The 27101-nt window shown below is 54.0% G+C and overlaps 10 protein-coding genes across 10 annotated transcripts; 7 read left to right on the top strand and 3 right to left on the bottom strand.

The window, feature by feature from the left end:
- Positions 1-1051: 1051 nt before the first annotated feature.
- Positions 1052-3379, top strand: J4E83_007619 (uncharacterized protein; the record flags this gene model as incomplete). Its single annotated transcript, XM_049334522.1, has 4 exons — positions 1052-1974; positions 2025-2738; positions 2788-2960; positions 3009-3379. The coding sequence occupies 4 exons, from the start codon at positions 1052-1054 to the stop codon at positions 3377-3379; spliced, it is 2181 nt and encodes a 726-aa protein (XP_049186408.1).
- A 525-nt stretch (positions 3380-3904) lies between these two features.
- Positions 3905-4738, top strand: J4E83_007618 (uncharacterized protein; the record flags this gene model as incomplete). Its single annotated transcript, XM_049334521.1, has 2 exons — positions 3905-4638; positions 4684-4738. 2 exons carry the CDS (start codon positions 3905-3907, stop codon positions 4736-4738), a joined length of 789 nt encoding a protein of 262 aa, XP_049186407.1.
- Positions 4739-5769: 1031 nt separating this feature from the next.
- Positions 5770-6773, bottom strand: J4E83_007617 (uncharacterized protein; the record flags this gene model as incomplete). The annotated part of the gene is made up of 3 exons (XM_049334520.1): positions 5770-6197; positions 6272-6509; positions 6735-6773. 3 exons carry the CDS (start codon positions 6771-6773, stop codon positions 5770-5772), a joined length of 705 nt encoding a protein of 234 aa, XP_049186406.1.
- Positions 6774-7074: 301 nt separating this feature from the next.
- J4E83_007616 (uncharacterized protein) lies at positions 7075-7475 on the top strand (the record flags this gene model as incomplete). Its single annotated transcript, XM_049334519.1, has 2 exons — positions 7075-7146; positions 7206-7475. 2 exons carry the CDS (start codon positions 7075-7077, stop codon positions 7473-7475), a joined length of 342 nt encoding a protein of 113 aa, XP_049186405.1.
- A 633-nt stretch (positions 7476-8108) lies between these two features.
- J4E83_007615 (uncharacterized protein) lies at positions 8109-9469 on the bottom strand (the record flags this gene model as incomplete). The annotated part of the gene is made up of 2 exons (XM_049334518.1): positions 8109-8262; positions 8331-9469. 2 exons carry the CDS (start codon positions 9467-9469, stop codon positions 8109-8111), a joined length of 1293 nt encoding a protein of 430 aa, XP_049186404.1.
- Positions 9470-10130: 661 nt separating this feature from the next.
- Positions 10131-10813, top strand: J4E83_007614 (uncharacterized protein; the record flags this gene model as incomplete). Its single annotated transcript, XM_049334517.1, has 3 exons — positions 10131-10325; positions 10375-10539; positions 10589-10813. Coding segments are annotated over 3 exons (585 nt in total), but the record flags the coding sequence as incomplete, so codon positions are not given.
- Positions 10814-14242: 3429 nt separating this feature from the next.
- J4E83_007613 (uncharacterized protein) lies at positions 14243-14786 on the bottom strand (the record flags this gene model as incomplete). The annotated part of the gene is made up of 2 exons (XM_049334516.1): positions 14243-14662; positions 14709-14786. The coding sequence occupies 2 exons, from the start codon at positions 14784-14786 to the stop codon at positions 14243-14245; spliced, it is 498 nt and encodes a 165-aa protein (XP_049186402.1).
- Positions 14787-17690: 2904 nt separating this feature from the next.
- J4E83_007612 (uncharacterized protein) lies at positions 17691-19618 on the top strand (the record flags this gene model as incomplete). Its single annotated transcript, XM_049334515.1, has 4 exons — positions 17691-17841; positions 17903-17998; positions 18074-18819; positions 18869-19618. 4 exons carry the CDS (start codon positions 17691-17693, stop codon positions 19616-19618), a joined length of 1743 nt encoding a protein of 580 aa, XP_049186401.1.
- Positions 19619-20256: 638 nt separating this feature from the next.
- Positions 20257-21342, top strand: J4E83_007611 (uncharacterized protein; the record flags this gene model as incomplete). Its single annotated transcript, XM_049334514.1, has 3 exons — positions 20257-20335; positions 20392-20489; positions 20542-21342. 3 exons carry the CDS (start codon positions 20257-20259, stop codon positions 21340-21342), a joined length of 978 nt encoding a protein of 325 aa, XP_049186400.1.
- Positions 21343-24862: 3520 nt separating this feature from the next.
- Positions 24863-26764, top strand: J4E83_007610 (uncharacterized protein; the record flags this gene model as incomplete). Its single annotated transcript, XM_049334513.1, has 2 exons — positions 24863-25084; positions 25133-26764. The coding sequence occupies 2 exons, from the start codon at positions 24863-24865 to the stop codon at positions 26762-26764; spliced, it is 1854 nt and encodes a 617-aa protein (XP_049186399.1).
- Between the last annotated feature and the right edge of the window lie 337 nt (positions 26765-27101).

Genomic DNA, 27101 nt, shown 5'->3' with positions numbered 1-27101 from the left:
CGGAGGCAGCTTTGGTGTGAGATGCTAATGCTAGTGTGGTGTGGGCGCTGTTGGAGAGCTCTGGGTTTCATCGTCATCCGGGCGGACGAACGCGGTGCATCCGCCATGGATCCGCCCTGCATTAGGCGATTAGATCAGATCGGCCCCGAGTTGAAAAGCAGTCTTGCTCGGCATGCGCGTGGGACAACTATAATTCGATGATTGCAAGTCAACCTAGCAAAAAACTGAACACCCTGGAGCCTACGTTGACGTTGGGTTACCCACTTTGCAGGTTTTTGTCGTGATGTAGTCCGCAGACCTGTTCAAGTTATTTCGTGTATAAGGTGATTGCCGCATTGTATGCGCATATGCTGTGTGTGACATGTGCTCTGGTCATGTTAGACAGCTCCGAGCAACCTACAACGTACTGCATCCATGGATGTTTCCGCGGACCCACACGACGCAAAGCACGTGATTACTCAGCCTCTCGCAGTCTGTGGCGCCCATAGCCCTATTCGATACTTGAGGCATATGTTGCAGCTTGTTTTTCCGCCGACGAATGCCATCGCAGCACTTCTTATCCAGCCCCAGTCGTCATCATCCTCGCTCAGCTGAGACTCACACGCACACGCACCGCATCACCACCCGCTTGAGGCTCCAGGGCCATGTAGGGCAGACCGGGAGCAAGTGCTGGAGATTACCGTTCCCGCTGTATGGTCGACGTTGCTGCACGGTGCAAGCATCCCCCACCCCTACGTAGTTGAGCCTAGTCCCTTGAGCTTCATTCGCGCTCGAGATCGCCCCAGGCATTCCATCACTCTGCCCGTTTTGGCGCACTTGGTGTGTCCTGCAGAAGAAGGCTGCGGGACTGGTTATTGCCCTTCGTTGCAGCTTCATTCCTCCTGTGACGCGCCGGTCGCTCCTCTGCCATTACCGCAGTACTTCTAATCACCCCCGACGGCCTCCTGTCTCGACCTGGACCCCGACCTCTGACCTCTGACCTCACCCGTCCTGCGCGCCACACCTGAACACCCATCGCCCAGTATCCTTTGCCCGCTTGGAAGTAACCGCCATGGTCGCCGACGACTTGTACGAGAAGGCGCTGCCTGTGCTGCAGGACGAGGCCCTGGATGAGGAGGACAAGACGGACAAGCTCGAGGAGCTGATGCGCAAGGAGACCAACCTCACGGGCAAATCACTTGAGAACATTGTCCTAGACTGCCTCTGGCGCTATCGCGACGCCGGCAGCTCTTCCAGCTCTCCCCCCAGCCGCCATACCATCATCCGCCGGCCCTCGCCAGCTCCCTGGCAGGCCAATCGCGCCCCTACTCCTGTCAACGCCTCGCCGCGCATGGTACACCCTCCGCCGGGCTTCCCCATGCCACCTGGATTCGCGCGCACAAAATCGTCAACCGCGTCCCCCTTTACTTCCCCGCGACCCTCGCCTCGCCTTGCTTTTTCCACACCGCATATCCCCCACAGCCCCAGCCTGAGCGCATACCAGTTCAGCGAATGCGCAAGTCCCAACACCGAGTCGTATGGCGACCTCGATGGCCACTCCGTCGACTGGCTAGTCAACGATGACGCCGCGAGCACTGAGTCGTCTCTCCTCGGCGATGGCACGCTCAACGGTGCCGCGGCCGAATGGGTGCAGCCCCAGACCATGGACATGGGCCCATACGACATGCTGCGCTCGATCCTCAGGGACGACCGATCAGACGAAGAGCTGGAGAAGGTCTTGGAGGCCAATGGCTACGACCTCAGTGCCGCTCTCCTCGCACTCATGGGACAGCAACTGGACGTACAACAACTCCCTACCACACCCTCCGAACACCCGGGATACGTCATCGGAAAGTCTATGAGCCCAGCATTCAGGCCTAGTACACCCGTGGGCCAGCAGAAGAGCAACATCGTGTGCAAGTACTTCCTGTCAACTGGACATTGCGCCCGAGCAGACTGCAGATTTAGCCATGACACCAGCAAGACGTTGTGCAAGTAGGTATATATACAGCTCTCTAGGTAGTCCAGGCTAATACCCAACACAGGTACTTTCTGAATGGAAACTGTCTAGCTGGCGATACATGCCTCTTCTCACATGACCCCTCTGCGCTCATGGCTCGTATGGCTGTGTCAGACGTCCAGACTCCACCAATACCCAACTTCCAGATGTCCGATTATGAGTTCCCCACGCTCCACTACAACGGCTCTCCCCTAGGCACACCGTCGATAACATCAGCCGCGACCTCTTTGGAACAGCTCTACGGTCTGACAGGTGGTGGCCCCACACGCCCTCCACCAGGACTGAGTCCTTTTGCAAACTTCACTCCCGGAGGCGGTAGTCGCCCGCAGTCTAGAACCGGCAGTCGCCAGACCTCGCGTGCCACTACACCTTCAGTGCTCGCAGTCGACGATAACGACGCTTTCCCCAGTCTGGGTTCCGCTGCTGCTGCTAAGACTGGAAAGCGTCACCACGGCAAGCGAGGTGGACATGGCCATCACAAAGATGCTCCAGGACCTAACAATCTTGCAGATGTCGTTCGCATGTCGCCTGTTCCGGCTCCTGCCACTCCGGCTCGCAAGGGATTGAGACCGACTAAGAGCTTCACAGGATCTCGCGAGAACAGTGTGGCTGCCCAGGCGATACCCGCTCCTCAGCACATTCCATGGCTAGAGACGGGTGAGAAGGGCAATCAGGCTTATCTCAAAGCTCGCGCCGAGGCTTTCAAGCATGGCAGTCTGCGCAACAAGTTTTTGCAGAGGTAAGAGGCATGCCTCGTCCTACGCCATTCCATCGCTAACATACAACAGCGCTGCTCAAGCTTGGAACCGCAGCGATTCGCGCGCGGCTAAAGCTCTTAGTCTTAGGGGGCAGAGCGAGAATAACCTGATGCGTGAAGCTCACCGTGAAGCTGCTCGTATCCTTTACGAAGATCGCAATAAGGACAGCGACGGCTCGAGAGAGCTGTATGTTGATCTTCACGGTACGTCGAGATAGATTGTGTGTTCATACCGAGACTAACATTACCCAGGTCTGCATCCAGATGAGTCGGTTTCGTATCTCGAAGGCATCCTTCTAAAGCACAGCTCTTCTTCGCGTCCAGTCTACGCTATTACAGGAACAGGTCACCACTCCAAGAACGGCAAGGACAAAGTTGGCAAGGCTATTCGCGGCTTCCTAAACGAATGGCGTTATGCCTTCCGCGAATTCTCTGTCCCTGGTGACCGCAACAACGTAGGTGGCATTCTTGGTATCGACCCGAGTAGCTACGACAAGAGTGTGGCGGAACGGCCAAAGGAATCTGAATCGGATGGAGATAGCGCAAAGAAAGACACGAAGATTCGCATCATGAAGAGAGATGATGTGATAGATGCGCCGAAAGGACCGAAGCGTACTGCTTGATCTGATTGAGTGGAAGTGGGGGGTACCCAGTAGGTAGCATGAAATAAGAAAGAGTTTACTTCATTAACTGTCTTCTGATCTGGTCTTCGTTAAGGCGTTGCGGTTAATGTGTTGCCGCACCACGTTGAAAAGGAACCTTTGCAGGTGCGCTGCAGTCTTAGTTGTTATCAGAACGGAAGTCAGCAAACTATTAACTTGATGCAGATTTCCAGGTTGTTTGCTTCTATTCACGTCTATAGGTGATGTCCAGTCTATCCCTTGATGGGGTGGCGGAGATGTGCCAGCTCGGTGAAGCTGCTCGACTGAGGAAGCCACACCCAACCTCGTGCCTGCTTCTCTCGTCTGGACCCACCATCGCGTCGCGAATATCGCCTCTCATCTTACGGCGCACACAGCCAGTCATTCTCGTCACCTTTCATGTAGCGGTCAGCGTTTTCTACCTGGCCTCACCGGCAACATCACTTACCCTCATCACCGCATCGTACTAGCTAACGCATTATCGTCACTGATTCGCATCCCCTCGCAATGGGTCCCAGAAGACCTAGTTCGGCGACAGATGTCGACTCACGCATGCCGTTCGCATCGGCGGAGGCACTGCTATGGGGACCAGAGATGAAACAACAGCACGCCCACCTGCTCACGGAGATGCGAACACTTCAGAAGCATCATGAAGAATACGAAGCCCGCATCAGATCTACCGAACACGTTGCAGAGGCTGCCGAAGCTGCTACGTCGAGGGTCCGACACCTGGAGCAACAACTCGCAGCGATCGAAGCCGAAGATGACGACAAGGCTTTCGAGAAGTGGGCAGCAGGTGAGATGACACGCCTCGGCATCTTCGTCGACACGAACAAGCACGTCAGGCAGAAGCAGATCGAGCTGGATAATGTTGTGTCTCATGCTGTGGACGATCTCGACAAGCTCAAACAGGTCCCCAGGGAACTGAAGGGTGTTCTTCGACGTCTTGATCTTCTCGAAGCTGGTCGTAATCAAGACGCGCGTCGGATCGAGAGTCTAGAAGAAGAAGTCACCCGGCTCAAATCTACGCCACAGGATCCCAAGTCCAAGTCCAACACCGCTGGCCCACAAACCGTTTACAAGCCTCAGCATGGCATGCTGAGATCCATGACACCGTCTCAATTACCCAACGCCGGAACTTCAGAAATAACAAGTGACACGGACGATGAAGACCTGATACTCATGCCTGGGTTTGCACGTGAAGAAATCCAAGTACCCCGGAGTCCAGAGATGAAAGAAAGGTAAGAGCGGCCTTCGGTACGACCTTTTGTAACGCTAACGACTAGCGTAGGGGAACAGTCGATACGTCTACTTCAGCTCTACCTCCAGGTCATCCAGTGAAGTCAGCAAGACAGAGACTGATGCAGAGACCTTCGATCCACAACTCTATGTTGCCACATCTGGCAGAGGAGCAGAGACAAGTGCGAACACCTGTTCCAAGGCCTATTCAACCAGTATACGCTGCTCCCGTTGCAACGCAGTTGGTCCATCACAACCGCCCGACTCATCCTTCGGCCCCGGCTCCAATTCCAGCCCCAGCTCCAGTGCCAATTCCTACCCGAAAGCCTCGCCCACGTGCCAGAGTCGCTCCGCCTCCAACGCAGCTGACCGGCAACGCCATTACACGAAAGCGAAAGCAGCCTACGAAGGAGCCCCAGACCCAAAGGCTGACTCGCGCTCAAGCCAAGAAGATTCAAGAACAGGATGCTGAAGAGCGAAAGCCGCATGTAACAAGTAGCGAATCACTCCTCCCGCCAACACAGTTGGTCGAGCCAGCTCTTTCATTGCGCAAGAAGCAAAAGACTGCCCATGATCAAGGATTAGACGATATCAAGACCAGATCCAGCACAGCGATTGAGCCCACCGGTAGAGCTCCTGCGACCGCAAAGCGCAATGCTCCTGCAAATCAAAGCAAGAACAGGGCGATTGAGCCTACTCAATTAGTTACGAGAAGTCCTGCCAAGTCGAACATACCTAAAGCCACCACTTCACCTGCCAAAAGGAGGAATCCCTCGCCAGTTCGACCGAGCGCTGTAAAGAAGGGGCAGCAAAAGTCACTCGTTGTCATTCTACGCAGTCCGCAGAAAGTGACAGGGACTGGACGTAGCGAGAGCGATGACATGCATACCACTGTGGCAGGCAGAGCTAAGAAGTCACCTCGCAAAGCAGCAGCAGCGCCACTGTCACGTTTGAAGGCCATTCCTAAGCCTTCGAGCTCGCGCAATACGGGCAGCCGAGTTGAGCTAGCTGTTGGGTCTGGCACTAGAAAAAATCCTCTTAGGACGAAACAAGAGGTATCGGAACTCGATGATTTTTGGTATCCATCGGAAGCAAACGAGCCTCATTGATTGTCCTCGATTAGGGAACTGACTCTATGTCTCGCTGAACTCGTACAACCCCTCGCGATCCGCAACTGGCACCTCCAAACTTGCCTCTTCGATATCTTTTCCATCGACCTTCAGCCCTGCACGCATAACGTCACCCGTCTTCACTGGGCCTACACCCTTCGGTGTTCCCGTAAGTACGATGTCGCCCTTCTCCAGTGTCATGACCCTGCTAATGTCACTCAGCTGTCTTGGGATCCGGAAAAGCATCAGCTCAGTGTTGTCGGACTGCTTCATCTCGTTGTTGACTGAGAGCCAAAGATGTGCTTTCTGTGGGTCTGGGATTCTGTTTTTCGCGATGAAGTTGCTGATGGGCATGAACGTGTCGAAGCCTTTTGCGATAGACCATGGAAGTCCTTTTCTTTTCGCCTCGTCCTGCACGTTACGAGCTGTCATATCGATAGCGAGAATGTAGCCTGAGTACGTAATGTTAGTCGGACGGATCTCGATATACTGTTACATTTGGCTGGATGTATGGCGTTCTTAGTACCTTCGATAGCATCCATAGCACCCTTAGTATCTTCAGGATGCAGATCCCTCAATGTCTTTCCCATGATGAGACCAAGCTCAACTTCATAGTGCATGTTTACACCACGTGGGCGGAGGACCGGGCCAGCGCCGGGTAGTAAGATAGACGACGGCGGCTTCAGAAAGAAGAAGGGCTGCTTAGGCGTAGCACTGGACAGCTCTTTGATGTGGTCTGCATAGTTTCTGCCTATGCACATGACCTATAACATGTCAGATTGCACGAAGAGCGTTTCTGCCAAATGCTTCCTTTCATGGGTCCCAATCTCAACCTTCATAACACGTATGCCAGAGAGATGGCACATGTCTTCACATAGGATGACAAATGAGCAACTCTACAAATGCAGCCCTCACTTTGACGCGACTTCCCAGCCCTTTCTTCTTCTCTTAACCCGTTGATAGCGCGAACATGACACGAAATCACGTACCTTGCGGCAGTTTGCCCTGATAGCTTGGATACTCGCCATAATGATGACCAACGAACGTATTCAAAACAATGACCCAAAATCACGCAGAGATGATTGAAAGCAAAGGTCGCACACCGTCTTCGGCAAAGTACTTAGCCGGCAATTGACGGGGCAGTTTTAAGCTGAGCCCCTGCCCGCGACGGGGAGTTGGGAACCGAGATGTGGGGTGAACGTCAGAGCTTCCAGGCCATGCATCCCACTTGCGCTCGCATCGCAACCAAACTATCAGAACCAGCACACGCTGCATTACACAGCTGCTACCAAACACGCCGAATCAAGCTTCCTGTCAGCAATAGCAGATATGGCGCAAACCCAAGGAAACACAATGCAACTCGCGGAAATACTATCTGACCTCGTCTCCCTGCGCGTCTGTGTACGTCACCCTCTCTACACCAGCAAACCTGTACCCTTTTTAACACGATCCGACTGTAGGACCCCGCCGCAGCACTCGCCCTCGTATCCGCGCACGCGAATGCCTCTACCTCCACGTCACTCCCATCTTCTCACGATGCCGCCGCAAAGACACCAATAACAGACCCAACAACGACAACAATGGTGGACGAGGAGCAAGACCCAGAGCTGAAGCGCGCAAAAGACCTGCTGAAGTACCACTACGAGGTCAAGGAGGCGCATAAGAGGGGAGAGTTGGGCAGAGGCCTGGAGGAAGCGAGGAGTTTGGTTAGGAAGGCTGTTGGGGGGTGAAGAGGGTTGGGGTTGACGATGGAACTACAATACTATGAGTGGGAGTATGGAGAAGTGATGAGAGAAGCCCAGCGCGAGAAGAGGTGACTTGGCGGCGAAGGCTCAGAGCGAGGCATATCTGGCGTCATGCTCAACAGCAGAGCTTGCACGGTGGGTATTGAGGAGACGGAATGAATAGGAATGCCAAGACGGATGGAGACATTATGGTGTCTATATACACGTCGCTGCATGTCAGTAGTAACTTCTTGCGCGGAGTTGCGGTATACAAGAAAGAATCTGAACAAGAGACACCAGGTGCATCTCGTGTACTGCAGTCTACATCGATAGATAGGAGGACTTTGTTGAGGGTTCCAGGGAATCGTAGTCGTCTGGGCTACTTTTGTATCAACACAGCAACCTTCTTACACGTGTTGTAGTAGGTAAAGAAGAGCATGCTAAGAGAAGTCCGGTCTTTATCATGTACGGTATGAAGCAGAGAAGAGGCGTTACACGTGAACGAAGACAAGGGTAATGATGAAATTGAGCTACGAGTAGCATCTACATAGGGGTAGGTAGTCAAAGCCAGGTAGAGGGAATTCTTAGGTGGACTTGAAGTTCACCACCACGATCCAAATACCAATCTTCCAATTCACTTCAAGATCCCGCGGCCGCGAGCATGGCATCGGCAATGGCCTTGACGTCCTCACCAGCCTTCTTCTTCTGGCGGAGAAGCACCATTATAGGGACGGACTCGGGCGGTGCGCGCATTGCTGCCAGAAGCTTGACTTTGTCGCGTTTGCGGGTTTTGCTGGTGGATGTTAGTATGAAATCAAGGGTAGTGTAGTATAGCGATATCGGAGGAGTCAGTGTACTCACGTGGCAGTAGTGGCTACGGAAGGGGCTGGTGCTTCTGTTTCTGCCACAGACGGTGCCGGTTCGGGCGCTGGCGCTTCTGGAGGCTGAGGGGGCAGGTCTTCGGTCTCTGCGGCAGTGTATGCAGGTGCTGCCTCCGGTACCGGCGCTGCTTCTGCTGGTGCTTCTGGCTCTACAGCCCTAGACACCGGTGCGACCTCAGGTTCAGCCGCCGGTGCTGCCTCGGGCTCTTCCGCGACAGGTGGTGCAGGTGGAGGTTCTGTTGGTGCATCTGGAACTGGTTCAGATGGTGCTTCCGGTTCGGCTGCACTCTCGACAGGCGCGGGCGTAGGTTCAGGCTCGGCAGCTGGTGGTGGGGGCTCTACAGGTGCTGTCTCAACGGGCTCTGTAGCAGGCACCTGCAACGTTGGCTCTGGTTCCGGCGCTGGTTCTGTTGATGTAGCCTCCGCGGGTGTTTCATCTTTGGGCTCTGCAGCTGGTGGCTCTGTTGTCGGCTCCTCGGGGACAGGTTCAGGTGCAGGATCTACCGAACGCTGAACTGGAGTTGGAGCAGCTTCGGGCTCTTCAGCTAAAGGCTGTGCTGCTGGCTCTTCTGGCGCGGCGTCAGGTGTTGGTTCAGCGGCAGGTTCAGACTGCTTTTCTTCAGGGGGCTCCTCTACAGGTTCAGGAGGTTCGGTTGCAGCTTCAGGCTCTTCAGCTGGTGGGTCTGCTGCTGGTTCTTCGGGGGCAGCTTCAGGTTCTGTATCCGGCTCAGGTGCAGGATCTGCGGGAGGTTGATCCGGGGTGGGCGTAGCTTCAGGCGCAGCTTCAGGCTCAGCTGCAGGCTCAGCTACAGGCTCTTCTGGGGTAGCTTCAGGTGCCTCTTCAGCAGGTCCATCAGTCTGAGCTTCACCAGGGCCCTCCTCTGGTGGATTGGGAGGAGGTTTGAAATCAAGTTCCGGCGGTTCTGGCTCATCATCTGGCTCAGGTGCAGCTGTATCGGTGTCTTCAGGATATGGATTAGGAGGCGGTTCGACAGGCAGTGGTGGTACGGGCCTGCCATGATGTCCGGGCTTCGCAGGCTTGTGAGGACGTTTGGGCTTGGTATGCTTCTCGGGTTGCTCCACAAGAGGCACGTCCGTAGCCGCAGCTGATTCCGCCATGACAAACAAGTGCGGGTGGAATTAACGATAGACAAAAGATGCTAAGGAGGAGCTATGAAAAGCAACCAGAGTGGTGAGATGGGACGCGGGAGAGATGGTATGCTGGCCCAGGTAAGTGGATGGTTGTGGCCACATCCTATCTGATCGAGATAGCTTGACTCTGGAACAGAAAGAGAAGCCTTGACCCAAACATCCCGATCGAATGACGGCAGGAAGAGATGCGTGAATACAGCAAGTACGCGTTCAGCCTTTCCCAACTTGAACTGCTGAGTTTGGCGATCGGGGCCACTGCATGATCGCTTTCGACACTGATATCGAGCTGGTCGAGATTGGCGAGTTGTACGATTTCCGGAGCTCTTACCCCGACGCTGCCGACTTCGACGAGATGGCAGAGGAGGCTGGAGATTCAGACGATTTGTCATCTACAACAGAAAGAGCGGGAGCCGCCAAAAGACCTGCCTAAAGAAAGCGTGAGGGTTGGGACGGGTGACGACAGCGTTAGCGTCGGTCGTACCTGCATGAACGACGTAATTCCCGGAGGTTGCCGCCAAGCCCGCAGATGGGCCCGCCCGAGCTCCAGCTTTCACTGTCGCGAACTCGTCTTCCCGCACACGCGTCACCCCATTATTCTTGCAACTCCACACTATCTCAAGTCCTCAAAATGGCGCTCAGCATCGATCAGAAGCGCCTCAAGGCGACAAAGTTCCCTCCCGAGTTTGACAAGAAGGTCGACATCGAGAAAGTCAACATCGACCTGATGAAGAAGTGGATTGCTAACAGGATCACCACCATCCTCGGTGACGAAGACGACATTGTGGTCGAGACGTGCTACAATCTCATTGAGCAGAATCAATTTGTCAGTAACCCTCCAGTTGACACAACGGAATGTTTGCTGACGGACGCAGCCCAAAATCAAGGAAATCCAGATTCAGCTCACGGGCTTCCTCAACAAGGAGACCGCACCTTTCTGCAAAGAACTATGGGATCTCATGCTGAGTGCGCAGGATAGTCCCATGGGTGTGCCCCGAGAATTGCTCGAAGCGAAGAAAGCCGAATTGCAACAGGAGCAGGTAAGTTAGGCAGGAGGCTTGCTCAATTACCATCGCTGACAACTCATAGCTTTCCAAGGCTGCTGCCGATGCTCGTCGTGCCGAAGAACAAGCGCAGAACGCTATGATCGACTCGTTCCGTCAGAGCGAGCGTCCGGAACGACCCGAGCGTGGCCCTGAACGTGGCCGTGGCGGAGGAGGAGGACGATACCGTGGTAGTGATCGTAGGGGACGTGGAAGGGACTTTGACAGAGGACTTCCGCGTCGCGATCGCGACTCAAGATCACCACCGTATGTCCTTCGCATTTACATTGAAGATCAAGACTGCTGACATGTGACAGGAGACGAAGACCCTCCCCACCGAATCGTGAGCGCGATGTTTACATACCTGGAGGAGGTCGTGGTCGCGGGCGTGGAGGCCGTCGCGACAGGTCTCGCGAGCGTCGTCGCTCACTCTCCGGCAGTCGTTCTGCATCTCCACCAGCTCGTCGTACACGTCGCTCACCATCGTCAGAACCCTCTCGATCTCCACCACCACGACGTCGACCGCGGCGTTCTCCGTCAGCTGACCGCTCAAGATCTCCTCCTCGTCGTACGCGCCGTCGGTCTCCTTCCCGTAGCAAGTCTCCACCTGCAAGACGAAGGAGAGACCGGTCTCGAAGCCGGGACAGCAGGAGGCCACCCAGGCCCATTTCGCGATCTAGTTCCCCGCCAGTCAGAAACAAGTCGAGCTCACCAGCACCCAGGCTGCGATCACGTTCACGATCACGATCACGAACTCCTCCCCGCCGCCGGCGTCGCTCCCCATCGAGCTCTATGTCTATAAGCCCTGCACGACCGCGGCGGCGCAGACGTTCTACTTCGTCTGGGGCTGACTCAAACGGCTCTCGTGCCGACATCAAGAAGCGTAAACGATCCGTTAGCTCTAGCAGGTCACGTTCTCGCAGCAAAACCGGTAGGGCTAGACGTCGTGTCACTCGCTCACCCACAGGATCACCGGCTCGTGGAGAGGGTACTCCCAAGTCATAGGCTGCCTATAAGGACGCTCTCTGCAAGTTATGTTTGACAGGACCACGTTCTTCCTATGCAGAAGCGAAGCGGTGTTGGCGCTGCCGTCCTGTGAAGAGAGCATACGATCGACGCCAGCCCCCCGCCATGTACATCTGAAAAGCAAAGGAAAAGGCGACTATGATCAGTTCAATCGCTGCTTTCCTGTAAACGCTTGAATCACATCCTTGCCCACGCGCCATGGAGGACCTCAAAACATGATGACATGGATGGATAGAGAATGTCTGTACTGCAACTACGCCATTAATATTCCGATGGTCATTTGTACTCTAGACCGTTTTACATATCGCGACCCTGAGCATTCTATCTCAATGTCATAAAGCATTCATTTTCAATTCTCCTTCTACTACGTCCCTGGCATCAATGCGGTGTATCGCATACTTCTTCGCGGCTCTAGTGTTGTAGCATGGCCAAGTATACACAATAAGTTACCCGCGATAGAAAACGCAGTAGAAATCCATGCAGTTCGCAGTCTCCTCTATGGTATAAGGAACAACGTCGAATACGTCCTATGGCATATGCGGCTTTCGCGTAGATACTAGTATACGGCTTCTCGGCGCGATATATGTCTCGGGCTTCGGTGTGGCGCTGCGACGCTATGACACAGTAACGCACGCGTGCAGGGCCGTTCGCGGAGGTACAAGGTGTGACCTGTGATCCGGTACTTTTCCATGGCTTTGCCATGTGGCCTTCCGAGCGGAAGCTTAGTGCCTTCAGGGGTCATCGGCGCGTGGTGAGACCTGTAGTCTTTTGCAGAAGTTCAGTCATCAAAACCTCGTTTCGCGGCCTCATCCTTTGCGCCGTTTGCACTGTGCAGCTACTACACTAATGTCGTCCAGTTTTCCTAGAATGATGTCAGCAGAATACCTCGCCCATATAGCTAGCTGTACGTACCTCCTTCAATAGACAAGCCCTCGTCAATCGCCTTCTCCATATACGGACTCTCGGCAAACGGGTCTTGAGCAATCTCTCTCGCAGCATCAACTAGCTGCTGCGCTACAAATTGCATGCCATCAGCATAAGTCTGATCTTCTGTGTCTTTCTCCTTGTCTCCGTTCCACTTCTCCATGCTTTCGCAGATGTTCTCTACGATTTCATGTTCCCACAGGTTGTCTACTACGCCATCCGACATTGCCAGGACGACATCTTCTTCCTGGATTTCTACACAATCCATGGCTGCGTTGTTGTCCGGAGTGTCTGGACTATTAGTCCCTAACTGCCGTGGACAATCGAACCAGTGCCACTGCTCTTGCGTTTTGTATATGACCTCCTTACTACTCGGTCGTATGACGAGGATCTGGGAATCGCCTAGTTGCGTTACGTAGAGTAAAGGGTGGTCGGGCTGCTCGTTGTCTGCACCGAGTAGTGCTCCGCAGGCGGTGGTCGTGCCGTGCCATTCGTTGGGCGAGGAGGTCGCTTGCTTTGTGAGTTCGTATGCGGTCTGGAGGTATGTGACGGGGTTTGGAGGTGAGGTGGAGGAGTAGGATGCGCTCTCGATTTCGAGGGACCAGAAATGGGCGATTAGGCGGGACCATAGACTGCAGAGTATGGTCAGCACTTGTACGTCTTGAAGCGACCGGGTGGCACGCGACTTACGCAGCATGACCCTTTTCTCTTGTTGCCCATGCGCCCACGCCGTCGTTCGCTGCAATGAAGCTCTCACTGACTAGCACCGCATCGTCCCCATTTGTGACGCCTCTTATCATCTGCCCGTTGACAGTCGGTCGGCGATCACGACTCTTGTTGTGCGTGCTCAGGGGCTCAGAGAAACTCGTCGAAGGCAGCGACAGGAAAGGCGGAGGAAATGGCCGCGAAGGCCTCTTTGCGAAGAGCGCATATCCAGCCTCGAAGTAGAAAGGCAACTTGGACTTGGGCGGCTCAGCGTTATCAGGAACAGGCGTAGTCGTGCCAGCGCCCGTTTGCGCTTTGGACGCTTGCTGAGAATACCATCTCGAACGTTGCGGGAAGACGATTACAAGCGACTTTCGTTGTGCTAGTCTCCAGGCTTGTGATAGTTGGTGCTGGAGGAGGGGTCTACTGCGCATGCGAAAGGAAGGTGCGAGCATGCCAGCGATGGAGTATGCAGAGAAAGAAAAAGTTCTGTTGAGGACTTTTGCGTCCAGAAATGTTCAACCCAAAAAACCATGCGGAGCCGTCGCTCTACCTTCCGGTGTGTGGGGAACCCGAGAATGCGGTTTGCGCATGGCGACCATGGATCGGGAATGTGAGGACATGAGTCAGCAAGTGGTATTGCCGTCTACCATGACGTGAGGGGGAGTCGGAGGTTCACCTCGCGCGAGAAACGGCCATGTAAAGATTAAGGAGATTTAACATAATCGAGTAAGGTTGCACAGACATGATCTACGGGACATGATCTTGTACACGTTTTTAGGTATTAGTGCAGCGTGGACAGGCTAGAGATCATCACTACCTCTGGCGCTGTCGCAGGGCCTGATACGCCTGGGTACTGCAAACACGTATTTATAATATTTTGAAAGAGCATGTGTCGTAGATGACTACTTTCTGAGGATCATTATCCTTCAAGCCGTGTTGAATTGAGCTTCCATAGCATTGCCATAGGGTATACCAGATAAACGCCTGCCAATGCATCCTGTGAGGTTATTCCATTGCCCATCACTGAGCATCCCAAGCCAGCTTATGCCCTCCTCTTCGCAAAGTTCTCCAGATCCGCCCGTGTAGCCACGCCTAGGACGAACTTCCTGCTCGCGTCTGTCACTACCGCAAACTCCTGCTTCCCGCTCCCGTCTACCCCGCCGGCGAAGAACTCCTCGAGCTCTTCCAGAGGCGTCTCGGTGGTGATGACCTTGTATCGCCTGCCGCGACGTTGGAACTTGTGCATGGCAGCCTCAACTGGGTCGCTGTCCTTGACTTTACCCTCTTTGAGGAGTTGCTGGAGATGCGGGATGCTGATGTAGCCGAGTAGGGCGCGGTTCGTTTGCGAGATGACTGTGAGGTGTGTGTAGTCGCGCTCAAGACCGGACATGAGCGCCCATGATATGGGGTCCGAGGGCTGGATGGACAGCGCAGGCGGGGGGTCAAGGTCTTCTACGGTGGCCTGCGGGTCGTTAGACCTGGCATGCTGGGTAATCGAGGATACATACACCACGGTATTTGTCCGCCCATAGTGCTTGGTAGTCGCTGGTAGAGGTGCCGTTGGCGGCGGGCGTTTCAGTTGCCATTGTTCTGGTGGGAAGATATTGCGGGGATGTTTGTTACGCAACTTTCAGAGGAAAGCTAGGGATGCAGATCGCCGGGTCGTCGATTGCCTTGCGCTAGTAATTGCAGCATGCGCGGACCGGGCTCTAGCGGGTAAGGCTTTTGCAGTACCTGTGTGTTTCAGAACGTATGACAGACGTTCTAGCCGGCCTGCAAGCACCTGCGTAAGCCTACCCAGGTACGGCCGCAGGTATCCTGATTGCACCCTCGACATTGCCGTCTGATCGTCCCGACTAATGCGCTTTCCATGCTACATCCTTCACGTGTCGGCTTGGTCTTCGTGACCAGATTGGACTTTCAGACTGCGGCTCTACTTAGGGCACACATGGTTTTGCAGCGCTTAAAGGTACACGTGATGGGCGGTCCACTAGCGACAACCACAGGTCTCGCTCGTGGGAGCCGCCCGCTTCGAACACCATCAACGCCCTCACATCGCGAGCAAGTGCATGTCTTGCATTCTTCATGTGCATATTTTGGATATCCGCTCTGTACTCTTAATATTTATGTACCGCACGACGACCACACGATGGCACTACCAGCGCACCACTGCCCCTCGATCGCCCACGTAAACCGGTCGGACGAACGACAATCGCATACATCGCACTAGTAACCACATCGGACGAACGCATTGATGGATATGGAGACCGAATGGCTGGGGCCTCGACGCTGGCCTGGCGCTGGCCCCCGTGCCTTGGCTCTGCGAAAGCCGCTTTGACGAGGCCTCTTGTCGGGGCGCTTTATGTTCGGAGGTCGCGATAACCATCATGATCATCATCATCGCATACCACAACAGGGGTCATTTTCGTATTGGGTCTCTCGGCATTGCTTTGCACATGTCCAAGAAAGGAACGCTGCCGGCGACTGAATTACTTGAGGCGATAGAAAGCAAGCCATCTTGCTTCACGGCATTTGCACGATGTCGGATCACCAGACAATGGTCAAGCATGGGTCTACACCTGGAAGCGATATACAACCGTGTTACCGCCGTGGGCATTACACAAGAGACGGCAGATGCAGGCTTATCGATAGTCACGCGGATACGGGCCACCCCCGTCTCGGATTATGACAATCCGGGGAAGCCTTCCACCTAGGAGGGGACCATTCTCAATCCTGCCTGAAGATACTACTGACCCTGTATCCTGTTCTAGGAAATCTGTTATGCGTAACAGATATACATCCCTTGTTCATCCCCGGGTTCTACGGGGTGATCCAGACAGTACAGGAGCATGGCCATTTCTAGGTCTCGCAGTGTGGTTTCGAATACCGTTGAAGAGGCTCATGATTTTGGCCATGGGCACGTTCATGACTGCGCTCTTATCCCGTATCTGAGTTGGTTACAGATCCTCTCCGATGCATACTTTCCCTGCATATCGTACGCAGAGTCCCACTGCTTTTACCTTTCCAACTCTGTACAGGGTATCTTCATTCCCACTACGCCTTCACTCACTCGAGAAAGACACGTCTGAGAATTTGGTCAAGAGATGGAACTCGTGCGATCTGTACAGGGATACAGTGACGTATGAACCGGCCTGTATTGAAGTACGCAGCCAGGTTAACGAGCTCATGATGCCCTAAAAGTAGATCTGAGGAATAACAAGGCTTCACTCCTCATGGGACTGACACAGCATGATGGTCGGTCCCTAATGGTGGGGTTTACTGATTTCATCTATCATACTACAAGGTATTACTGAAGGGCCTTGGAGACGTCGCGGTGTACTTCATCAAGGCCGATGTACCAAACGTCCATGACGCCAGCTTGAATGCGCCCTCAAACCCTGGCCATCTCATCCAATCATGGCAATGTATTCATCTACATCCAATTATGACTGCGCAGCTAGAGCTGTCGCGCAGGAGATAGGTTGCGAAGGCATAGGGGACAATGGAGCTGGCAGGGTCGTTGGCTTTGTCTCGATGGTAAGATCCGGAATTTTGGTAAAGTGCAGGCTAGACTACGGTGAGTGTTTCTTTGTTTTATCTTAATTCAACAATACTTAAGCTGACGATGTTCTAGTAGTAACCGAAATGCAAAATACCCTGACAAGCCTACCCTGAGCACGTCCAAAACCCCGCAGCTCAGCGTTCTCACTTGGTGCCACGCAACTTAGCCGCTCATATCTCACCATCGTCGCAACACGAGCGTCATCTTCTAGCGACGAGCACACTGACCTCACAGAACGAGAAAGAGCTGGGAAAGGTGGTCTCAACAAGTGTCGCTTCCATCGGCCTGCGCTCTTACCTCGAGGGATTCGTCTAGCTCGTCAGTGGCGGCTTCTCAGTCACAGCCGATCGACCGCTCACCGTAGCCCAACAAAGCGAGAAAGGCATAATCGAAAGATCTGCGCCGACGTGGAAAACCCGTCACTTTCGCATCATCAGCAAGCTTCGTGCACAAGTATCAGAACAGTGGGTTTGCTTGGCCGGAGGCGCGGCTGCTCTCAGGGCTGTACTCCTGCACGGACCCAAGTCATCGCATCGCGCGAAACCTCCCACGACGCAGCAAACACGCCACACGTGCTGCAACATTACCAAAACTTCACCGGTGCCTAAACGAACGATTCCCAATTACCTCGCGCTTTTTCGAACGCGATAGCTCGTCTGGTGCGTGCAGGCCGAAGAACGTCACGTGCTGCGCCTGGCGTCGCTGGAAAGTTCAAGAGTTGCGTCTCCGATCTCTTCTTTCTTGCCCTCCCCACACCACCACAATACGACCCAACCACCTCACCCACCGCGCACCATCGATTTACCCGGTCGACCATCAATCACGCGACACTGCCATCGCGCCCGACACATCGACGAGGTAATTCGCGAATCTGCGCCTCCCTTACGCGTCGACACGACATCGTACAAGCGTGAGCTTGACTCGCACAATGGCGGACGAGGCCAACCCACCCGTGTCTGCGGACACCACCAACACTGCTGAGTTGCCGACGCGTCCTTCAGACGCTGTTGCAGAGCCTGCTGTCGCTGAGGCCAAGCCGGCTGAGGACGGTGTCATAGCCACCTCAGGTGTCGCCGAAGGTAACCAATAGCCTGCTCGTAAAATCTACAGGGCGCAGTAGCTAACGCGATCGCGAACTAGTTCCCGAAGACGACGCTGCTCAAAAAGACGATGCCGCGAAGGAAGACGTCACTGCTGACGCGCAGGCAGAGCCAACCACGGCCAGCGACGACGCAGGTAAGTCCAGCCATGCTTGATTTCGAGCCTCGGGCTACCAGCGTATTACAATCGCGTACTAACCTATTATCTCAGATGCCGCCCCTGCCTCCGACGCGCCAGCAACGAATGGCACTCCAGCACCGAAGAAGGCTGCCAACGGCAAGCGCAAATCAGGCGCAGGTGTCCCCGAGCACAAGAAGAAGACACCGGCTAAGAAGGGAAAGAAGCCGCCCCCGGAGCTGCGTTTGAATGTCTCGCCTGGTGACATGTTCATGGTCGCCATGCGGGGTTACCAGCCATGGCCAGTCATTGTTTGCGATGAACAAATGCTCCCAGAGTCGCTGCTTAGCAAACGTCCTGTCAGTGCTAAGCGCATTGACGGTACATATCGCGAAGACTTTCTCGAGGGCGGCAAAAACGCTAAGGATCGGAGGTACCCGGTCATGTTCCTGGGCACCAACGAATTCGCATGGCAGGTCAACACTGAGCTGTTATCATTCGACATCGAGGAGGTGAAGAAGGACGTGGAGTCCAGCAACCAAGGCAAGAAGAACAAGCAGCTCTGGGAAGCGTATCAAATCGCGGCTGAGGGTCACGATCTGGCACACTTCAAGGAGATGCTGGCTGCCCACGAATCTGCGATGCAAGAAGACGTGGAGCAGAAGGAGCAAAAGAAGAAGGAGAAGGCTGAGAAGTCAGCCAAGCGTAAAAGCACAGCCCCTGACGACTCAGAAGACGTTGAGATGGGAGAAGCTGGCGACGATGCTGCCCCTGCAAAGAAGGCGAAGGCCACTAAGAAGCGCAAGAAGGATGATCAGAGCGATGGCGAGAACGAGAAGGTATGCGCCGCATATACCTGTCGATTTACGCACTCTAATTTGCTTACAGGCTGTAAAGACTCCCAAGATCAAGTTGACGACTGGCAAGACACCAAAGGCCGCATCGGCCGCGAAACCCAAGAAGGAGCCCAAGTCTAAGAAGAAAGCGAGTGAGGAAGCTGCGCCCGAAACACCAGAGGAGGCTCCTATGACTGAAGAGGAGCGACTAGTGAAGCGCGAGAAGCAAGTTCTCTACCTCCGTCATCGCTTGCAAAAGGGCTTCCTCTCGCGCGACCAGAAGCCAAAAGACGAGGACATGACGAGCATGGACGAGTACCTGAAGCAGCTTGAGGCTCACGAGGATCTGGAGGCCGATGTCATAAGGAAGACCAAGGTGCACAAGGTACTGAGGGCAATTCAGAAGCTTGAAACTATTCCGATGGAGGACGAGTACCACTTCAAGCAGCGCTCCAGTGATCTTCTCTCCAAGTGGACCCCTGCTCTGGCGTCTGAGCCTGAGGCTGCTGCTGCCAACGGCGTCAAGAGCGAAGATCGGGAGAAGTCTGAGTCTGCCAAAGACGAGGCGCCGTCTGCTGAGAAGACCACAGAGGAAGATAAGAAGGACGATGCTAATACCGATGCCGCCGTTACCAAGACCGCTGACGAGGATGGCGATGTGCAAATGTCGGAAGCCGACAAAGAGGTCATCAAGGATGCGCCTGCAGCGCAAGAAGAGGCTGAAAAGAGCGCAGAAGGCGTCGAGAAGGCGACTGCTGAGCCTGAGACTGCTGCTGCGGCAACGGATGATGCGTCCACCTAAACGCGGCGCGCTCATGAGCAATGAGCAAGGAACTGGCGTCTTCGGCTCGGTTGCGGTCGTCTTTCTGCAGTAACCTGACTGCAATACTGAAGCGCAACGGCTTGCGATGGTTGGTATGAGCATGCCCTAACAAAACGCGTTCGGCTATCTCTACAGCTGGCGCACCAGCTTTCGTATTTGGACGACAGGGGTCATCGGTGTATATACATATAGTGCTGAACAAGCAGGGTTATTGGGGTCCGATGAGAAGACGCGGGCTTATTCTTTGCGACATGCGTCTTCTTTCATAGGTTCTCAGAGATTAGTGAGCTTTAGCGGAGTAAGAGACTGTCTTAGCAATCGATAACACTTAGAATTACCTCTTGAATATGCCACTGCTGTTTCCGACAGTGATCACATTGACTACTTTTCATATCTTTATTCTCTCCGCGCATGTATCATGGTAGTGTGTGGCGCGCGCATCGCGTGGAGCAATGGATGCCCCGCTATCATTATGACGTACTCTTCGCGCGTTGAGCTCCATAACAAAACCATAGCCGCGCAAAGCTCCTCGCAGCTATTAACAACAATCGAGACTCGATACTTTCTGTCGTACAAACACTCAACACGTCAATCAACACCCTCAACACTATTCCAAGATGGCCAGCGCAACTAGAAAAGACCTACTCAAGAAGGTCTACAACATGGTACCGCCCATGCTCGAGAGCTTTCACAAAGGTAAGGAATGATCTATGACACTAGCCCCCGACGTGGATTCTAATGTATTCGAACAGGTCAATTGGGTCGTGTAGCTGTCATTGGTGGCAGTGAAGACTACACTGGTGCGCCTTACTTTTCTGCTATGGCATCTGCAAAGCTAGGTTGCGACATGGTAGGAACATCCAGACATTCTCATATTGAACAACGTGCTCACTTTTCTACAGTCCCATGTAATCTGCGAACCTGGCGCCGGTGCGGTAATCAAGACATACTCTCCCAACCTCATGGTACACCCATACATGCGCCAATCGAAGAACCTCGCCAAGTCCGAAAGCGCAGACAGCATTACCTCGGAAGTGGTAGCCATGCTATCACGTCTCCACGTCATTGTCATTGGTCCCGGTCTTGGTCGCGATGAACTCATGCAAGAAACCTGCGCACAGGTCATCCAGGAGGCAAGAAAGCAGGGCATCCCATTTGTGCTGGACGCCGACGGTCTCTACCTCGCTCAGACAAGGCCGGAACTCGTGGACGGCTGCACTGAATGCATTCTCACACCCAACGTTGTCGAGTTCGCAAGGCTAGCCAAGGCCAAGGGCGTAAATGTCGACGAAGGTGATCCCTCAGAGCTGTGCGCCAAGCTGTCAAAGGCATTCGGCGGTGTCACCATCATTCAGAAGGGTGCCAAGGACTACATCTCCAACGGTTCGCACACACTCGTATCCGAGGGCGAGGGTGGCTTGAAGCGCTCTGGTGGCCAAGGTGACACTCTCACCGGCAGTCTGGCGACCCTGTTGGCGTACAGGAAAGCATACCACGACAAGATCTGGGACATTGGCACTGAGATGTCAAGGAGCGAGACGCTTGCTCTTGCGGCGTACGGCGGATCATGCATCACTAGGGAGTGCTCGAAGCTGGCGTTCAAGGAGATGGGCAGGTCGCTGCAAGCCAGTGACTTGACTGGTCATGTACACACTGCTTTCCTCAACGTCATTGGCGAGAGGGAAGAGACTCCCATGTTGTGAGCTTAGAGATGGCTCCTTGTGTGATGATAAAAGTGAGTGTCTACGGCAAAGCACATCTAGTGTTAAAGACTGGCGTTAATACATAAGTAAATGTAATGATTTGTAGAAATACATCTTTTTGGCCACCTTTTTTTTCGTGCCTTGAGCGACATAGCGGTCTACTATCCGAGTATATGAGGCCGCTTGATTCTCATACGATTTGCTAAGTGTTGTCAATGATCAGGCAATTCATCAATTCATGTTTACATATGCTGTGCGCGGGCCCAAAATCGCTGGGCCTGTCTCCCGCGGTTTGAAGGAGCCTTCGGATACTGCACATTGTGTTAAGTAACTTGGCTTCGATAAGAGGAATTGACAAAAGAGTATGGCAGAATTATGTCCTATCACGTACGTACAGATTTTTACTCTAACGAAACAAAACCATACGCGAGAATGTACATATCTACCTAGACGAACGTATTGTACTCAAGCTAGGTACAGAGCAAGATCTCTAGAACCTAACGTACAAGTAGGCTTCCAAGGCAACGTAGTTATTCGCAATTTCCCTGTATCGTGAATGTCCACTCAAGGCTGGACACTACAGCAAACGTAGCACACCTGGAATAACGGTACCTCAAGAAACGTCACACGGTTCAAGGAAGATGCCATAAGCGCATGCGTATGCAGGGCATCTGAAAATAGACGGCGTGCATGTGGAAAATGTTCCGGTTATTGAGGAACGCGTTGGTGGTTGTGCTGATGAGGCTCGGCGACTGCGCATATGCAAGGGGCGATTTCGGGCTGAAAGAGGATTACAGCCCGGGAATCTACCCCCAAAGTAAGCAGCTTTGATCAGGTTCGGGGCTACGTACTTGATGTTGGCGGATAGAGAACTTCCTGTCTAGGTGTATGTACGCGCTTCGCCCCAAACGGGTGCCTTTCTTTGTCCCCCAAATTATCGGAATGCACTCCCGCCTCTGTCTGTGCAACAGCAGGATCAGTGCAGCCATGTGTAGACAAAGACAGCCTTTAAGCAACGCTATCGTCATCGAGTTGTATGTATGTGCATCTGTTGGTTCACTTCTGCTCTTCTAATCATCATCGTTGCAATATGGCACATAATGCAGAAGATTACTATGACATGCCTGTCGAGATGCTGCCGTCTGCAAACTTCGCAGGCCGCCCTACGAGCGACATCAGCATAGGCATGTACGACGGACTCTGGGATTTAATGTTCTCGCCCTCCTCTTATTCGCCCGAAGACGAAGCCGCAGAAGAAGGCAACGAGGCCGCTCTACAACAACGGACCCCACCGAGATCACCTCCTTCGCCGACGCAATTAGAGTCGCCAGTAAGACCAACAATCAGAGTAACGTCACCGACGCTCAGAGATGAGGAGAGACTATGGAGAGAAAGCTGGGCCAACGATGAGAGCATGATAGATCGGCCACGATTGAGGAAGAAGTCCCAGACAGCACCTCCCGGCGGCTTTGAAGCACAGGCTACACCACCCCTGGAGCCGCGGCGAGCGATCAGTGTAAGGTTGAGCTACTCGAACACAATAAGGAGAAGGCGGCCGAAGTCGGATGAGGGGGTTGCGAACTGTTTGGACACCAAGAAGGTCTCCAGGGACGGGCGATTGGGACCACGCAAGGCATTGCCGAAACCACCATCATGCCAGGATAACGAGGCGACACCTCATCGTACGACGCGTGCTCTCGGCTTCTTTCCCGAGAAATCACGAGGGCAGGAGACTGTGAAACACAAGCAGCTTGGGACGCTAAACACTCTGAACACTGCTTTGGCGGACTTTGAGTCGAAGAGATTACCTACCTCGCCCAGCTCGATGCTAGAAACACCACGAGAATGTTACGCAACACCACCAGAGCGGCTTGGGACAAGTGAAACCTCAGGTAGCCCACGCTCATCTCGCTCGTGGGGTCGGAAGTCAGTCCGGTCTGTCAGACCTGTTGCTCATACAACCCACTCGCCCTCCTTCGCACGGCCAAACGTAGAAGCCCACCATACGCTAAAGCGCAAACACCAACGTGGAGATGTTGACGCGGCTGAACGGCGGAGAGTTTATCTACCCGGGGCCATCATGCTGGCAGAGCATCCAGCTAAGCTTCGCAGAGATTCTGTCGCAACGCTTGACCCATTTACGTTTGACCCCAAACTAGACTCGCCAGGAAGGCGAACATCGGATTCCGCAGGGCTGGACAGTATAGTAATCTTTTTCGAGGAGTTTGGTGTGGTCGCAAACGTTACGGAAGCCACCTTTGACCAGTATTGGCTACGACAAAGTCTAAAGATGAGCGACGCCATGGATGAAGAGATGGAGGACTTTGTCGCCCGCAAGGCAAGCGTATCAAGCGTGAGGGAGGTAGGGCCAATGGGTCCCCGTGTCACACAAGGTCCTCCCGGGTTGAAGTCCTCGTTCTCGTCCGCGTCATCTGTGGTTTCTATGCACCCACCAGAAAAACGTAAGCGGAGCAGGCTGCGAGGACTGCTATCACCAGGCCTTCCTGGCGCAGCCTTCCTCAAATCCCCTGCAGGTCGGGGACAGCAGATGGAAAGTTCATGACCAAGATAGCAATAGTGTAGATTGGATCAATCAAACCTTAGGGAGATGAGCCGCGTACCACGACTCAGGCCGGGGTACCTGGGTACCTGGGGTGATGCTCTGCCAAGGTGTGATCGCGATGAGGTGCCATCCTGAACGGGTAGTTCACGACACATGGGCTGGCGGTTGCCAGTATGGGAGACGATCATTGAGCCTGGACTCTTCTTCTGCTGACATGTCTAGCGCGAGGAAGAAAATTGATGGCGATCCGCCGTTTCCGCATTTCGCGTACCCATGGGCGATGACGACTGATGGCTGGCGATTCAGCCGTGCGGTAGACGCTTTGGGAATAAGACGGACATTGGCGCGGCGCCAGAGGAAAAACGTGTGGGTGACGCCTCTGCCACTGACAGCACAGTTTGCCAAATGCGAATGGACGCATGAAACCTGGTGGTCCCTCACCGAGTGTGGGTTCACGATAGGGTAGCACTGGGGAGTCCCCAGGATCGAGTGGCCAGGGCCACGGTGTTGGCTTCCGTGTGCCAAAAGTGAGGCAGCGAATGAAAATTGCGTCCGCCCCTTTATATCCAATGAAACGCCAGACGGATGGCATCGATCGCCGGCGAGGATAGCCCTTCTGAGCTCACCTTGGCCCTTCGTCCACCGCTCAGCGCGGGCCGCATTCGTCAGACGCTCTCTGACACGAGCCAGCGCATCGCTCGTCCCCCATGCACCCAAGTGGTGCTAAAAGCACATCTTCCCCTTCGCAACCCGCATTCTCACTTATTCATCGCCTCGCAATTCTGACATTACCCCATTTGCTTCCTTCTTCACCACAACCATCTACCACCACCGTAAGATTTTCCTGCACAGACAAGCCCTTCTTTGGCCGTTGTTGCTGATCATCGTTTCGCCCAGCTTGCTTCTTACACCGTTACCACTATTCTTACCATCCCATCCCACCACCCCTCAGACGTCATGGCCTCGACTCTTGCGAGTAGTAGCAGTAGTAGTAGTAATACCTACGTCGCCTTCCTCGAACAAGCCAAGCACGACTTCTGCATGAGCAACGCACACCTCTCAGAGGAGGAGCTAAACCGCGCGTGGTTCCAGGCTGCCTGCCAACCGTCGCAACCTTCCATGGCCCACCAGGTCCCACGGTCAATGGCCTTCAACACGTCAAACATGACCCAGCTCCCAGTATGGACACATTTTTGGTCTTCTCGTCCCTGATCTAACACCCACTAGACAACTGGCTTCGAGTCAATGGACCGGACTCGTTCTGCTCCCGTCATGAACCGCTCAGACTCGGCCATGACCGACAACCTACACCGCTCAAACACGACCTACTCTGACTGGCCTTCAATGTCCCAAGAGTCCAACACCGACTACACGCTCTACTCTGACACTTCCATGCGAAGACAGCCGACTCTCCAGTCGATGCCAGAGCCTGCTTACAACAGCATCGCTGAGTACAGTGTTGGCGACTACGTCAGCAGCTGCATCCAGCCAGACACCTCATCTTCCCTCCCCACCCCCCAGCATTCACAACAGTTGCAACTGACACCCAGCTTGCAGTGGAGTTCGTCTTCGGACGTCTCTTCGCCCAGCACACCGTCAACCGCTCTGATGACACCTGTTACTCAATCTAGTAACATGAGTCGTCAGGGTAGTTACAACCCTTTGTTTTTTGATAACATTTCCATGTCGCGTAATCAGTCAAATTCTTCATGTATGCCCATCCTCCCAGAGGATGGGTCGTTTCCTTATTCCTTTAACGTCGCATCAAAGCCCATCAGCGAGTCCGCTGATGGTTCTCATTTTCTCAACTTCACTGGCTCCTCCAGTGAAGCTTTCCTTTCTTCATCTGTTCCTGCAAGTGCGCATGCACTTGCCTCTTCCGACAACGATCAGTCGTGCCTGGCGGAGGATATGCGGAGGTCGACTTCAGCTTCATCAAGCGAGGGTTACTCGAGCGAGGTCTCTGCACCTTCATCGACCAACTCTCGTCAATCGCAACGCGAACGCGAGATCAACGCGCAAGCTGCGTCTCGCAAGATTGCCCCGAAGGCAATCGACAACAATGATGCGACCGAGTCTGCGTCATCAAATGCTCAGATGACAAGGATAAGGTCTGAGGATGGATCCTCTAAGACTGTCGGTGTCCTGTCAAAGACACCGTACGTGCGTCCTCAACACCCAAAGATCAAGTGTAACTTTTGCAACGAGCGACCCGATGGGTTCCGTGGCACACATGAGCTTGACCGTCACATTGCTCGCGCCCATGCCTCTCGCAGGAAGGGCTACATCTGCGTCGACTCTTCAGCCGACAAGAAGTTCCTCGCCAACTGTAAGCACTGCCGTAACAAGAAGGTGTACGGCGCGTACTACAACGCCGCCGCCCATCTTCGCCGTGCGCACTTCCATCCCCGCAAGAGGGGCAGGAAGGGCAAGAACGACGAGAAGCGTGGTGGCATCGGTGGTGGAGACCACCCGCCCATGGAGTATCTCAAGCAAAACTGGATCAAAGAGGTGGAGGTCGACAACAAGCCCACCCCTCAGTCGCCCGAAAGCGCTTCCGACAACGACGCGTCTGAACAGATCGACAACACCTTCGACACTTCTGCGTACGAAGTCGACAACACTGCTGTTCCTGCTGCCGCCTACCCTCCGTCGCAACAGCCGCTTCCCATGGCCATGCCCATGCAAGTACCCATGATGGACCAGGTCCCTATTGACCCAAATCAATACATGGACTACGGTATGAACATGCATGCGAATGAGCCCATGGTGTTTGACAACAACACCTTCTTCGACCCCAACCTCCCTGTCCCCACCGACATGAGTAACTTCCAGTTCGACGCATACATGGGTCCTTGAGCCCATGTATCCATTTCCTCTTCCTCCCTCACCCCCTTTCGCTTGACTCTTTGAGTCGCTCATGTATATAACGTTGGGTCTGCGCTGTTTGCTTTTTTGATCTTCGGCGTTCGATGTATTGACCACCAGCTTGACTTCCTATGGAGCAGCTGTGGTAGGTCTGCATCTTGGCGCTTTCTTGGTTTTGTCTATTCACGCTCGTCGACGTACATGACAGAGATTTGCGGGGCTTATAGAGAGTGACGCTGTCCCTAGGGGCGCTCACATAACGTACCGATGTTACTGTCGCATAACGTTAATGCTCGTGTAGCTATTGCTACCGGGCTTCAAAGAAAGA

The sequence above is a fragment of the Alternaria metachromatica genome, assembly GCF_023757995.1.
Source record: "Alternaria metachromatica strain BMP 0045 chromosome Unknown scaffold_19, whole genome shotgun sequence".
Taxonomy (NCBI): Eukaryota; Fungi; Ascomycota; class Dothideomycetes; order Pleosporales; family Pleosporaceae; genus Alternaria; species Alternaria metachromatica.
The sequence above is the reverse complement of the archived record's forward strand: the minus strand, read 5'-3'. Positions and strand labels throughout refer to the sequence as shown.